This window comes from Lissotriton helveticus, chromosome 11 (genome assembly GCF_964261635.1).
Source record: "Lissotriton helveticus chromosome 11, aLisHel1.1, whole genome shotgun sequence".
Taxonomy (NCBI): Eukaryota; Metazoa; Chordata; class Amphibia; order Caudata; family Salamandridae; genus Lissotriton; species Lissotriton helveticus.
This window is the reverse complement of record NC_136072.1, coordinates 910754728-910768627: the sequence shown is the minus strand read 5'-3', so window position 1 is coordinate 910768627 and position 13900 is coordinate 910754728. Positions and strand designations below refer to the sequence as shown.

The window sequence follows — 13900 nt, the reverse complement described above, 5'->3', positions numbered from 1 at the left end:
AGTAAACTATTTTTTTGTAAACTTTTTTTTTTTTTTTAAGAATCAGCCAAAACATCAGCAGGTATATCTCATATGACACAAATTTAGCATCATAGGGCCCGATTCACAAAACTAACTTAAGACAAAATCCTCAACTTACTACCATGTTGATATTCACAGAAGGCACTTACTCATTTCGGTATTCACAGAAGGAACTTACTCATTTCGGTATTCACAGAAGTCATTTAGGAGTCCTAAAGCTAGGAGTCCTGACTTTAGAACTCCTCAATGCCTTCTGTGAATACCGAAAGTCTGAAAATTAGGATTTTTCTCAGTTTAGGAGTAGTAAAGTTAGGACTCCTAGATGCCTTCTGTGAATACTGAAAGTCTGAAAGTTAGGATTTTTCTAAGTTTAGGAGTAGTATAATTAGGAGTCCTAACTTTAGGAGTCCTAACTTTAGGAGTCCTAAATGCCTTCTGTGAATACCGAAAGTCTTAAAGTTAGGATTTTTCTCAGTTTAGGAGTAGTAAAGTTAGAAGTCCTAACTTTAGGACTCCTAAATGCCTTCTGCGAATACCGAAATGAGTAAGTGCCTACTGTGAATACCAAAATGAGTAAGTGCCTACTGTGAATACCAAAATGAGTAAGTACCTTCTGTGAATACCAAAATGGTAGTAAGTTTAAGATTTTGTCTTAAGTTAGTTCTGTGAATCGGGCCCATAATCATTAAGCATTATTGGTAGAAATGCAGAATTTACAATGTAGCAGTTCTTCTTACCATATCCCTCCCCTAGTCCTCCCTCCTGAGCTTTAGGCGTGTCCTGTTCAGCTCATCTTGGTCTGAGTAAACTTTGATCTCACTCCTCCTGCTGAGTGTCCTACAATATCTTTGCGTCTGCTTCTATTATATTTTCACAAGGTCTAACATCTCACTCCTATCCAAAGAGCTCCTACCCTACAATCTCTAGCTCAATGGCACCAATTCCACTGCTCTCTTTCCAATTCAGCACTGATGTGATCTTGTTCTCTCCCTCTTGATGCGATTCGTATACAAATTATGTTCTTTCCTTTCTTTTATTAATGCACTACTTCTCCCTTCATATCTAGTTCTCAGACATCTTTGCTTTGGCCCACAGTTTGAGAGTCTGGTTCTTTCTCCAGTCACAACTTTTTTTGCTCCTGCTTATACATTCTAGCTTGATACATCTGTAAAATGCACTCTTCACTGACCTTTCAAACAACTAATATTACCATCTCGACTGTCATCTTCCATTGGCTCGAATACTGTTCTCAATCTGCTGAACTCCCTGGCTTGAGACTTAGACCCGCTTAATTTTTTTTTAAACTCTTCCATTCACCCCCTACTACGCATACCTCTCTCTAGCTTATCTTTATTTGTCATAGTTTTCTTCTTACTTTCTCTTTCAGTTCCTTTTAATTTCATTTGTGTTAATCAATGGATTACTATCTCTTGCCTTCTTTCACTTGAAACAGACTACAATCATAAAACCTACTTTTTGTTTCCAAGCTTAATCTTGCCCCTCCCCACCTTCCTTGTGAAAAGTCTAACCTACATTTTTTTTCCTCTTCTGGCAATCAATCATTGGAACTCTTTCTTAGTATCGGGTTTGCTTCTACTTTACATTCATTTTGGTACCCTGATAACTCGGTACTATTCTAAAATTTCAAATAAATTTATTTTTGCGCTCTTAGCTCTTTCTGTATCAATTTCTTGTCTAGTCTGCAACTTTTTTACAATGTTATTCGTTGTAAATATACCTGGGGTAATCTGCATATTTGCAATTACTCAGAATCTTAAATCTCTTACCAACATCAACTTTCTCCCCCCATCACTTCTTTCCTATTCCCTGTGTTCATTATATTCTCCCTGGATCTCTTGGTAGTGACTCATTGTGCTCTATATGGAAAATGCTACTTACCAGTATGAATCTGTTCTTGGCATATAGAGCTGTAGATTCATATACTTGTGCATAGATCGCCGTCTGGTGTTGGGCTCGGATGTTTGCACTTTGTTTTTGTCATGGAAGAAGTCTTTGTAGTCACGAGGTAGGTGACTCCTCCTTAGGAAAATAGTGCACATGGGCATGGACTCCATCTCCAGATTGTTTTGCCATGCCGGTTTATGATGGAGTTATTAAGAAATAGAAAAGATGTCCATGTGTAATTTATCTAAGTAAGATAGTATTGGAAAAGATAGAGGTAAGTAGAGGTAGCTAGAGCATTATCTGTGGAACAGGGTTGAGGAACGGCTGCCCTTTGGAAAGGTTTTGTGTGTTCCACCACTGCAAAGAGCTATGTGTGCAGCTGTTCACCAACACCAGATCTGTTAGCTGACCTTGAGCCTGGTTCCACAGACGTGCCAAACACTCCTGTAAGGGACGCATCTGGAGTCTTGCATTAGGGATGATGAGAATGCAAGAAGCCATCATCCCGATCAACTGCATGAACACTTGAGCTGGCAATGAGTGTTGAGGCTGAAATTAGGATAAGCAGTATGCAAGCTGTAATATCCAGAGAATGTTGGGGTTTATCTGCTAGGTATTGGTGTGTGTTGGACGGTTGGAGGTGGGATTTGGTGAGATTCACCGTGCAGCCCAAGTCGTGAAGCAGCTGGATTGTTTTGTGTGTGTGTGTGTGTGTGTTGCACACAGCTGATGTGTGATTTAGCTTTTATGAGCCAGTCGTCCAGATAAGGGAACACATGAATGGGTTGTCTTCATAAGGGAGCTGCCACTTCTGAGAGGCTCTTGGTGAAGACTCTGGGTGCTGTAGTCATTCCAAACGGAAGGACTTTAAATTGATAGTGTTGACAGTCCACCACAAACCTGAGATATTTTCTGTGAGCGGGGTGAATGGGGAATATGAAAGTAGGCATCCTTTAGATCTAGAGTGGAGAGAACGTCACCTTGTTGAAGCAGTGGGAGCACCTGTTGGAGAGTGACCATGTTTAACGGTCTGAGGTCCAGTATTGGCCTTAGAGTGCCGTCCTTTTTTGGAATTAGAAAGTAGATGTAGTAAACTCCAGTGCCTTGATGATGTAAGTTGTGAAACAGTAAAGGTATTGGATCCTACATCTGACCAACCCGGATCTCAACAATAGGAAAAACAGAACAGGGTGGCTGGACAGGATTATTCGTGAAACAATTCACCAGACACACAGTCAATCTGTACCGTGTGACCACTGGATTTAATTTTCCAAACAAGTTTATTTTTCTTTTTTACATTTATCAGCAATTTTTTGAAACACAAGCACAAACAAAACCACTGTCAATTCAAAAGGTTCATATATACAGTATCTACAAATGCACACATTTACAAATTTACAACAAAGAATCAAACAAAAGATTGGTTAGACACACCAAAAGACAATCACAAATGTATAATAATTCAAATAAATTGCAATTATATACAGTGCAGAGATTAATCCATAAGCGAACAAACGGGAACCAGTCCTAGAGATTGAAAAAACCAAGTGTCTAACCAATCTTTTGTTTGATTCTTTGTTGTAAATTTGTAAATGTGTGCATTTGTAGATACTGTATATATGAACCTTTTGAATTGACAGTGGTTTTGTTTGTGCTTGTGTTTCAAAAAATTGCTGATAAATGTAAAAAAGAAAAATAAACTTGTTTGGAAAATTAAATCCAGTGGTCACACGGTACAGATTGACTGTGTGTCTGGTGAATTGATGATGTAAGGGCACTGGTTCTATTGCATGTTTTTTAATAGAGAACGTCTTGTTTCAGGAGAGGCAGGTGTTCCGGGGGCATTGGACGTTGTCTGGGAGGGATATTTGGGGGAGTAGAGGTGAGTTCCAGGCAATAACCATACTAGATAATTTGTCTTACCCACTTATCTGTTGTGATAACATTCCAGACAGGTAGGAACTGTTAGAGACGTCCCCCGACAGGAGTGGGATGATCGAGGGGAAGTCACTGCTGGTGGTAGGGGAGTTGCGGGAATTGTTACCACGATCTCTTCCCTTACCATTGTTGCCTCTGCACCGTCCACAAAAGTATCCTCTGGAGGAATTGTTTTGATGGGGGCTCTTATAGGAAGAAGAGGGATGCTCCGAGACAGTGGTTTTGGAGCCAGCCCTGTAAAAGGAGCTATGAAAGGAACCTCTAGGGGATTGCAAAGCCCCTAAGGACTTGGCAGTGTCAGTATCCTGTGGGCCCAAAAAGATGCTCCTGGTCAAAGGGCTGATTAAGAATAGCGGATGGCACTTCCTGTTTGAATTCGGAGATTCGGAGCCAAGCGTACCTGCGTAGCAAAACGCGTGTATTGATAGCACGAGAGGCAGTATCAGCTGCATCAAGCGCACATATGATGGACGTATTTGTTATTAGTTTTTCTCCTGTAGAAGGTCATTAGCTTTGTCTTTAAATTGGTCAGGAAGAAGTTGCATTAGCTTTTCAAGCTCATCATAGTGAGCTCAGTCATATCTGGCCAACAAAGCTTGGGCATTGGCAATCCACCAATGGTTTGCAGCCTGTGACGCAATGCGTTTTCCAGATGCGTCTATGAGTTTGGATTCCTTATCAACAGGAGGGGTGTCGCCTGTGCTTTGTGAATTTGCTCTCTTGCGTGCATAAGCCACTACAAGAGAATCTAAAGGGACCTGACCTTTTATGTAGACTGGTTCATTGGGAGCTGCCTTATATTTCTTGTCTACCCTCGTGTTAAGAATTCTAGCTCCGACAGGATCCTAAATAAACCTCTGGTGCAGTTTTAACATGCCTTTTAACATTGGCAGGGTGTGTGTGGACTTTTGTGAGGGTGTAAATGTTTCCAGTAAAAAGTCTTCCTCTAAAGGTCAGAGTTTAACTATACCCCGTGGTACTGAGCAGCTCTGTTAATGAGTTGTGCAAACCCAATATTGTCATCTGGTGGTGATGGCCTAGAGGGATAGAGGTCTGGGTCATTGTGTGGGTTGGGATCTGTGTTGTAATCATCCCAAGGATCTGGACTGTGTGGAATGGTATGCGCGTTATCTTTATCTGGATCTCCATCCCCACCCTCATCACTATAATCATCTTCAGCATCTTGTGGTTGAGGTGAAAATGTATGTTGTGGGGAGTGTGCTGAAGAAAATAGCAGATTTGGATCAGCTGGAGAAGGAGAGAAAGGCGGAGTAGTATTAGTGCCCATCTCCTTTCGCTTCATGGGTATTTCAGGGTCTTCTAAAGTGTCCAATTTTCTTTTTTTAGGAGGCTTGGCGACAACTTTTCCAGTCTCTGGGTCAATGTAGAGAGGCTTTTGTATTTGGATCCGAAAAATCTGTTGGAAACTCTTGTGTGGGTACAATGTCCTTTGTCGGTGCCGAAGACTTAGGGTTAGAATGTTGTTTAGCCCTTGTCTCTGAAGCTTTCTGTGGGGTCTTGGACTCCGTAGCTTTTGCTATAGGAGTTTGCGACTCCAAGAATTTTTCTGGCTCAGAAGGTTTGTTCGGCTCAGAAGATTTTTTCGGCTACGAAGATTTTTTCGGCTACGAAGATTTTTTCAGCTACGAAGATTTTTTCAGCTCCGAAGATTTTTTCAGCTCCGGATGCTTGTCATTTGTTTGTTTCCACGCCAATGAAGAAGGGCCTGCCACCTCCTTGGTTTTAGACTTCGGAGCCGAAGGTGATATTTGGGCACCGGAATGGGGTTGGCTCGATCCCGAGCCAGAAGGCTTTTCTTTTTATTTCATCGCCAGGCCCGAGGAGTCTGAAATGTGTTGCGGGTGTTGATTTGAGCCTGAAGGCGTTACCGGAGCTTTAGGTTTGGTTGGGAGAGGGGTTTCGGTACTCACAGACCGCTGAGCCTGGGTGACTGCCTGATCTTCGACATCGGAGTCGTCGGCTTTGGAGACAGAGATCTCTCCTTCATCAGCTTGTTGTTCCGGCTAGAGATTGGGCTCTGCTCCGAAGATGTCCAGAATTGAGCTGCTTCTGCGAGACATTTCGTGACGTCAAGCCCGACCGTCACAGATGGTCTTTTTCGACCTGAAAGATTAACAGGCCTCGCAGTACTCGTCTTCGTGGTCCGGGGAGAGGCAGAGGTTATAAACCTCGTGCAAGTCCGTGTGTGGGAACTTAGCACCACACACGCTGCATTTTTTTTTTTAAAAGGAGTCCTTACCATTGACTTCTGGCGTGGTCGGGCGGATAGGCCAAACGGCCCGAGTTAAAGATAGTGGTTGAGGATTTTATATATCTTGAAGATAAGTGTCGAAAAGGAAACACGATTGAGACAATACCGTTGAGTGGAGGGATTGCGCGTCGAAGGGGGTTCGAAAAAGGACACCGACGCGGAGGGCAGCAAATCACATCAGAACCCGATGGCAGATAAAATCAATCTGGAGATGGAGTCCATGCCCATGTTCACTATTGTCCTAAGGAGGAGTCCCCTACCTCGTGACTACAAAGACTTCTTCCAAAGACAAAAACAAAGTGCACACATCGAAGCCCAACAGCAGATGGTGATCTACGCACAAGTATACGATCTACAGCTCATATGCCTCAAACATATGATTTTCTGCATTGGTTTCTTTCACTCTCCATTCATCCCCCCTGAAGGGCCCTAAAAGGCTTCTTCTGTTATCAAGTAACTCTAGAACTTATATGAGGATTTTTATCCTTCGATTCCCTACATATCGCCTTCGTGGCTGCTAATCACTCATTAAATATTGTCAGTTTGTGGTAAAATTGGTGCCTCTCGCTCGCTCACTTTAACAGGTTCTTAGCCTCTCCCACCATCTTTCCTCATGAGTACAGTCATCTCAACATTTCTCAATATGATCCATCTCCTCTTATCAGTGGTCCCTCTACACTCTTTGCATATCTCCCCAGTTCTTTTTAACGTCTCCCTGCTTCTCTCTTGAGCTGGTTTGTATGCTGCATTTCTCTTCAGTGGAGAGCTGCAGAAAAAAGCAGTTTATTATTCTGCTTGCATTTTTCTTCATCAGATTTTAACACTATCTAGAAAACGGTCATTGGTTATTTACATTTTACCGGACTCTTTCTTCAGAAGTTCCATGGAATCTTGGATCTCTGTTCAGTTTGTTTTAAGCTAGCCATGAGTAGTTCCTTGTACTCTATGCATATCTCTCATCAGTTTTTGAGGCTGCCCTTGCATCTCTCCTCATCCATTTGTAGACTGTCCTTCGTTAACATTTACCTTAGAGTCCCCTGCATCTCTCCAACTCAACTCTAGGCATGGGCGATAAATCCTGCTCCGACAGCGGAGTTCGCTGAGTTTTGGCCACTGAGCGTTATGCATGCAATGCAGCGTTCTGGACAAATTTCTGAGTTTTTTCTCACACACGGCTCACCTACGGTAATTTGGTGAGCGAGAATTGGCGTCCTGTCACGAGATTTCTGGGTGCTAGTAGGGCACTTGGTGAGATTTTCTCAATGTAGGCAGATGCAACCGTTCGTGGTGAGAAAACTGCAGCTTGAGTAGGAAATCTAGTTGAGCTGCAACAAAGATCAGTGCAAGCAGCGCGACTTGCCGATTTCTGCCTGTTCTCGTAAGAGTGTTCATGTAACTCTGTGCCCACCCCATCTCATCTCCTTAAGACACCCTTGCATTTCTACCCATTAGCACCTTAGAATGTGATGCATTTAATACCATCAGTTACCTAGGATGTCTAGTACCTCATTTATTAGTTCTTTAGACTGTCTGTGCATTTCTCTTCATCAGTTCCTTAGGTAGTGCAGGTATCACACCTTATTTGTTAGTGACATGCATCTATTCTCAGCAGTTCACTACGCTGCCCTGCATTGCTCTTCTTAAGTTCCTTAAGTAAATCTGCATCTCTCATCAGTTTCCTAGGCTGTCTAACATCTCCCATCAGCTGTTTATGCTTACCTGCATCTCTCATCAGTTTCCTAGCCTGCACCGTTCCTATCATCAGTTGCTTATTCAGTCCTGCATCTCTCATCAGTTACTTATGCGGCTCTGCATCTCTCATCCATTTCCTAGACTTCCCACAACCTCTCCTCATTTCCTTCTGATGCAATCATCTCTCCTCTTCAGCTTCACAGTTGCAGTTTCTCTCATCATCATCATATAAAGTTTTCTGTACATTTCTCTCTAGGGTTGCATACACTCTTGCTGCTTCAAGAGATTGGCCAGGAAAACTAAATTGCTATGTACATCGCATACGAGATAAGAAGACTGGCAATACACTGACTGAGCCCCAAGACATCTAGCATCGAAAACTGCATAAGGAATGTAGGTCAAAGGGACATAGCAGAAGGAATTAGGATGAAATTGACAAGTACAAATTAAAAATTACTGGCTGCTTTGGAAACAATGCATGAGCAAACTAGATGCCAGGAAAATCCCCCAGATGAACGCCCACCTTAACTGTATGTAGAAAGATATATTAAGAGGGGGTCAAAAGAAAGACAGAGAAGTCATTATGTGCATAATTGTAACGACATATAACTTTGAACTGATCTATTGTTCATATGTTGCTGTCTGTAATTTAAAATCAAACATTGAATACACATATTTAAAAATGAAAATGGATACAATACCAACTTTATCTTGTATCTGTTGACATCAACTTAACAAAAAGTAACAGAAAAGCTTCACTTTCCGATACCTTGTGCCACACTTTGTGATCCTGCTTTGCAACCACTTCCTCGTAATAGGCACCCACCTTCCTACATGAAAGGCAGAATCGTCTACCTCACCAATGTCCTAGCAGTAAGGGCAGCAACTGAAGTATTGAGCTCTGTATGTTTTCTTATAAGTGGGAATCTTAAGACTTACATTCCACTATCATGTGCTATTGACTTATAAACCCCCTCAAAAGTGTTAATCTTAAAATACAGATGTGTGGGATGTGTGAACAGAAAAGTAAAGCACTACATTAAAAGTTACATCACAATCCATGGGGTGAGAGGCAGATGAGAAACACTGTCAATAGAACCCTCAGTGTCTTCGAATAAATAGTTCTCAGAGTTGTTGGCTTCCATGTGCGTTCAGCTTTTGGTCTCCCTACAGAAAAATCGCATCTCCGGGTGAAAAGAAGTTATGTCCCCATTGCGTTCTGCATTCTCGTTCTTGAAATTACAGCTATTGAGAGAAGAATTTGATACGGACACCCTCCTGTGCTTGGCTTTTCTCTGAAGTCTGTGCAAGAATCCAAAGCATTCATGAACAATGCCAACCAACACTTGCCACCAAACATTCAGGCCAAACGTAAGTGCACCTCACAGATACTCACCCACTCTGTGCAGAAACAGCTTGGCCTTGGGTGGCACATTGAAGTTGATTACATTGTCCAGCATGGGTATGTCAATTCCACGGGCAGCTACGTCTGTTACAATCATCACCGAGCACTTGCCATGCACAAACTTGCCAATGTTTATTTTGCGAGCTGTCTGATCCAGAGAGCTGTAGATGTGGGAGCAGTTTATGCCCTCTACAGTTATCAGCTGAAGAGAATTATCAGAAAGAAATGACAGTTTGAGCAGTTGAGTGTCACGGTACACATAATACAAGCATTGGTTAATTCAATAATTTGGGCTTTTATATAGAAAAATGGTTTCCATTTTTAACTACTCAGGCCAGCCATTGCATGGGCCCTAGCAATGCAAGCTTTTCATAAACACACAGGGTAAGTGTGGCACGAGCAGCAGAAATGCTGGTTTGCCTCATACGCAACAAACACAGTATGGGCAGACGCAGCACACGATTCCCAAGTATGCACAGAACAGAGCATCTCTAATCAGAAATACTCAGTTGGCTTCAATATGGGACTGCCTCTAATTTCAGCCCAAATAGCCCTAAGGCCAGCTTTATGTAGTCTCCCATAGTCCTTTGGACACCAAGTTTCATACTTCTGGCCAATGTAATTTTATCAGCAGTAATATAGTAGATTTGGGGTGCTTCAAATACAGCAAACCCAAGCACAGCTGCAAGAGAACAATTTGTGGACAAACTAAGACCAGACCAATGCAAGGACAGGAAAATAAATATGTTCATCAGTGCAGTACCATTGCACACTCATGCTTCCAGAGCTTTGGCCTCAGATGGCTACAGTGCCATTGTTTCTCCAAAAACGACTTCAGGGCCAGTTTTATGACATGCTTCAACTCTACAGATTGGTCCACAAACTCTCCTCCAGTCACCACCTGTTTTGTGCATGCTACCTGGGCACTTAAAGGAACGCATGCCTTGGGAGTCATATTGGGAGTGGGAGCTTCCATTCCAAGAAGATTAAACATCGCTTTGCATAAAAGAAAATCACTACACCGTGCCTGAGCTGGCAGAATGGAGTAAGCAGAGCAAGCAGAGACAAAGTAGTCGTCACAGAGTTAGAGAAACAACCAATGAAGCTAGAGAGATGGAGGTGTTGGAACCAGTCAGAGGAGAATATGGAACGCAGAGCAAAGTAAGGTACAACCAAAGAGTACAAGACCAGGAGTAAGCATTGGAAATGGGCATAGATAATCAGAGGTTATACATTTCTAAATGTTGCTCTAGCTTGGATTTTAGATTGTGCAGGCACAGAATTCCTCTTGCTGGCGTACAAAGCAAAGCAATGCAAGTCATAAAGAGGTGAGAAGTCACAAGGATAAACAGGAACGTCTACTGAAAAGAGCTGTCTACCTCTATGTATGAGCAACCACAAGACACTGACCCTCACTCAGGCCTTACCTCCTTAAGATGCTCTGCATGGTGTTTTGTGGCAACAAATACAACTGTAAGTTCTTGTGGCTTCACCACATTACGGAGCAGGTGAAGGAGAATGGCAGGCTTGTCATCAGCACGCATAAGGAAGAAAGCAAGCTGCAGAAATGAAAGACATTGGGCTCATCTAGCATGTATCAGTACTTTGGGTACTTTATCTTTGCGATCCTAACACCAACTTTTTAATATTACAATACCGCTTACTTTATCGCGAAGACGTCTGCATCAGAAATAGGCAAGACATCTCAAGAGGACAGTATAAGCTCTACTGTATTCCTGCCTTTAAGCAACGACAATAGGGATGCTATAGTGAGCACATATTAATATGTTCTCTGACAGAAGAAGATTAGATGTTACTGTACAGGATAAATTCACACTTAAGGCAAGCCCCTTATTTTGTTAATGCATAAGTAGAGTCAGAATATCCCGACATGTGGATAGAAGTTCTTTATCAGTGAAGCTATTGCATTACTACTAAGATACTACATTTAATGTGAACAAAAATATTATCTCTTTGAATATTGGCTGAAAAGACAAAAGTTAAAGTAAAGTTATGGTTAGCACTGCCTACAAGTCTTTGATGTTTACAAAAGAATGAAATTCACTGAAAAAACACACAGTTACAGTGCAATTATAGTTACGAAAGGAAACCTAAAAAGCCTTGAAATTCACCAGTTATCGTTAAGTGAATTAACCATAATTCACACCCCCTTTAAGCACTACTATTACCTAATTTATGACTTCACTCATAGCACGTTAAATGACATGTTTGATGGCATCACTGATGACATCTCAAATGACAACCTTGATGACATCACTTAGAACATCTATAATGAAGACAAATTGTGAACCATAAATCAATACATAACACAGGAATACAAAGAGCCTCGTTCCATATGTGACAGAGACAAAATGTCTGCGAAGTCATGGACGCTGGGCTATGGCCGGGTCTCGCAGCCAACTTCAGCTGCGTGAAACTGAAGGCCTACGCAGCAAGATTGGAAGCCGAAAGGCTCTGATTTCAGGGCCCAGCCGTAAAACAGGCCATGTTGCTCAAACCCACTGTATAGGGCTGAAAGCTGTATGTGGTGATGGTAGGCTGTTCACTAACATTTTGATGCAGGTCTTTGGAGACTGCCAGGCCCAGCATTAAATCAGGTTGCACAGTTGAAGGTTCTATGCAGTGAAGACTGGCTGCCCTACAAGTGTGGTGCATGGCTGGACCATAGGCCTCCACTGCATAAAGCCAAATACCATAAATAGTGGTGGTTGGTCACTGCCCAGGGTTGGCCAAAGGCCATGTACCATCGGTAGGTGAGGCCGTGAAGCCAGCTCCATATTTCCATATTGTGCACAGTGCAAAGGTTATACACTACAGGGGTTGCCTGTGGAGGGCTGGCAGTAGCGCCTGGTAAAAGCAAATACCCACCAGTCAACCTCTACTGGGCACAGGCAAAGGCCATATGGAGTGTGGATTGACTGCTCATAGACGGCTGGGTACACAGCCTGGTCCCATGGCTAGCCCCGGCTCTGCATGGCTGGAGGCAGAGTATTATTAGTATGTCTATATGTGATCAGGGATGTCATTTTTATATATTAGAAATGCAATAGATCTTGCATTTGTGAGAGTTAGAGCTACTGGCATTTTAAATGACAATGTTTTTTTACCTATGTGTTTTGTTTAGGTGTCGAGTGGAGGTATGTGGTGTAGAGTAGAAATTAGCGACTTGGATTGAAATTGTTATTTGTGGAAGTGTGTGGTAGAATTGTGCTGTGCTGGTGCTTAAGTGGTGCTATGCTGTTGATGAGGTGATGCAGCACTTGTACTGAGGTGGCACAGGTGCGGAGTTGCTACAGAGGTAGTGCTGCGGTGGTGCTGAGGTGGTGCTGCGCTGATGCTGTGGTTGAGCTGCGCTGGTGCCGAGTTGGTGGCGCACTGGTGCACTGATGCAGAGGTAGTGCTGTGCTGATGCTGCTGTAGTTGAGGTGGTGCAGTGCTTTTGAGGTGGTGCTGCGCTGGTGCTGCCCCTGTGGTGGTGAGCTGAGGAGAAGGTAGGTGGTGCTGTGCTGATACGGATATGGTGCTGTGGTGGTGCACAGGTGGTGCTGCACTGAACCTGAGGAGGTGATGCTGTGCTGGTGCTGAGGTGGTGCTGTGCTGGTGCTGAGGTGGTGCTGTGCTGATTCTGTGCTGGAGCTGAGGTGGTGCTGCACTGGTGCTTAGATGGTTGTGGGCGGAGGCGATGCTCAGGTGATACTGAGGTGAATGATGCTTTGGTGGTGCTCAGGTGATGCTGTGCTGGGGCTCAGGAGGTGCTGAATGATGCCGAGTTGATGCTGAAATGATGCTTTGCTGGTGCTGTTCTAATGCTGAAGTGGTGCTGAGGTGGTACTGTGCTGATGCTGTGGTAGGGCTGCACTGGTGCCGAGTTGGTGGAGCGCTGGTGGTGCTGTGCTGATGCGGAGATGGTGCTGTGCTGCTGGTTACTGTTGAGGTTGTGTAGCGCTGGTGGTCAGGTGGTGGTGCACAGGTGGTGGTGCACTGATGAGGTGGGGGTGCTGTGCTGATATGGTGCTGTCCTGATGCTGAAGTGGTGCTATGGTGGTGCTGTGCTGAGGTGGTGCAGCACTGGTGCTGAAGTGGAGGTGTGCCTGGCGAAGGTGGTGCTGAGTTATACTGAGGTGGTGCTGAGTGATGCTCAGTGATGCTGAGGTGGTGCTGAGAGATGCTGCGGTGGTGCTGCTCTGGTGCTGAGTTGATGCTGCCCCTCTGCTGAATTGGTGGTGGTGCACGGACGTGGAGGCAGTGCTACTGAGAGATGGTGCTGTGCTGATCCTGAGGTGGCACAGTGGTGGTGTTGAGTGGTGCTGAGGAGATGCAGCGCTGGTACTGAGGTGGTGCAGAGTGTTGCTGAGGTGGTGGTGCTGCTCTGATGCTGAGGTGGTGCTGAGAGATGCCTAAATCCAAACTAAACATTCAAATAGGTTTTAGAACGGCTGGGAGGGGTCAATGGATAGATTAAACAAAGCCACAACAGTAGGAGCCATCTGGTGCGAAAGCAAAGCTGTGACCCAGGCGGGACATGTTGAATCTGCTGCAAAGAAAAATAAACACATTTTTCTAGAGAGCAAGTGCCATTCTGACAAGAGGCATTGTGGTATGACCTCACACTAGGTAGAACTGTGGGCGAGGTGAATTTTCAATAC

General features: G+C 43.7%; 1 protein-coding gene across 2 annotated transcripts in view; it reads right to left on the bottom strand.

Annotated features, from left to right (window-relative positions):
• Nucleotides 1–13900, bottom strand: part of DDX54 (DEAD-box helicase 54) — a 140516-nt gene that overhangs the window by 29023 nt on the left and 97593 nt on the right. For both annotated transcript variants that reach the window (XM_078667161.1, XM_078667162.1), the window contains exons 10-11: nucleotides 10661–10792; nucleotides 9225–9435 (exon numbers count right to left, since the gene is read on the bottom strand). In XM_078667161.1, coding sequence (XP_078523287.1) covers nucleotides 9225–9435; nucleotides 10661–10792 — 343 coding nt within the window. The remainder of the gene's footprint in view (nucleotides 1–9224; nucleotides 9436–10660; nucleotides 10793–13900) is intronic.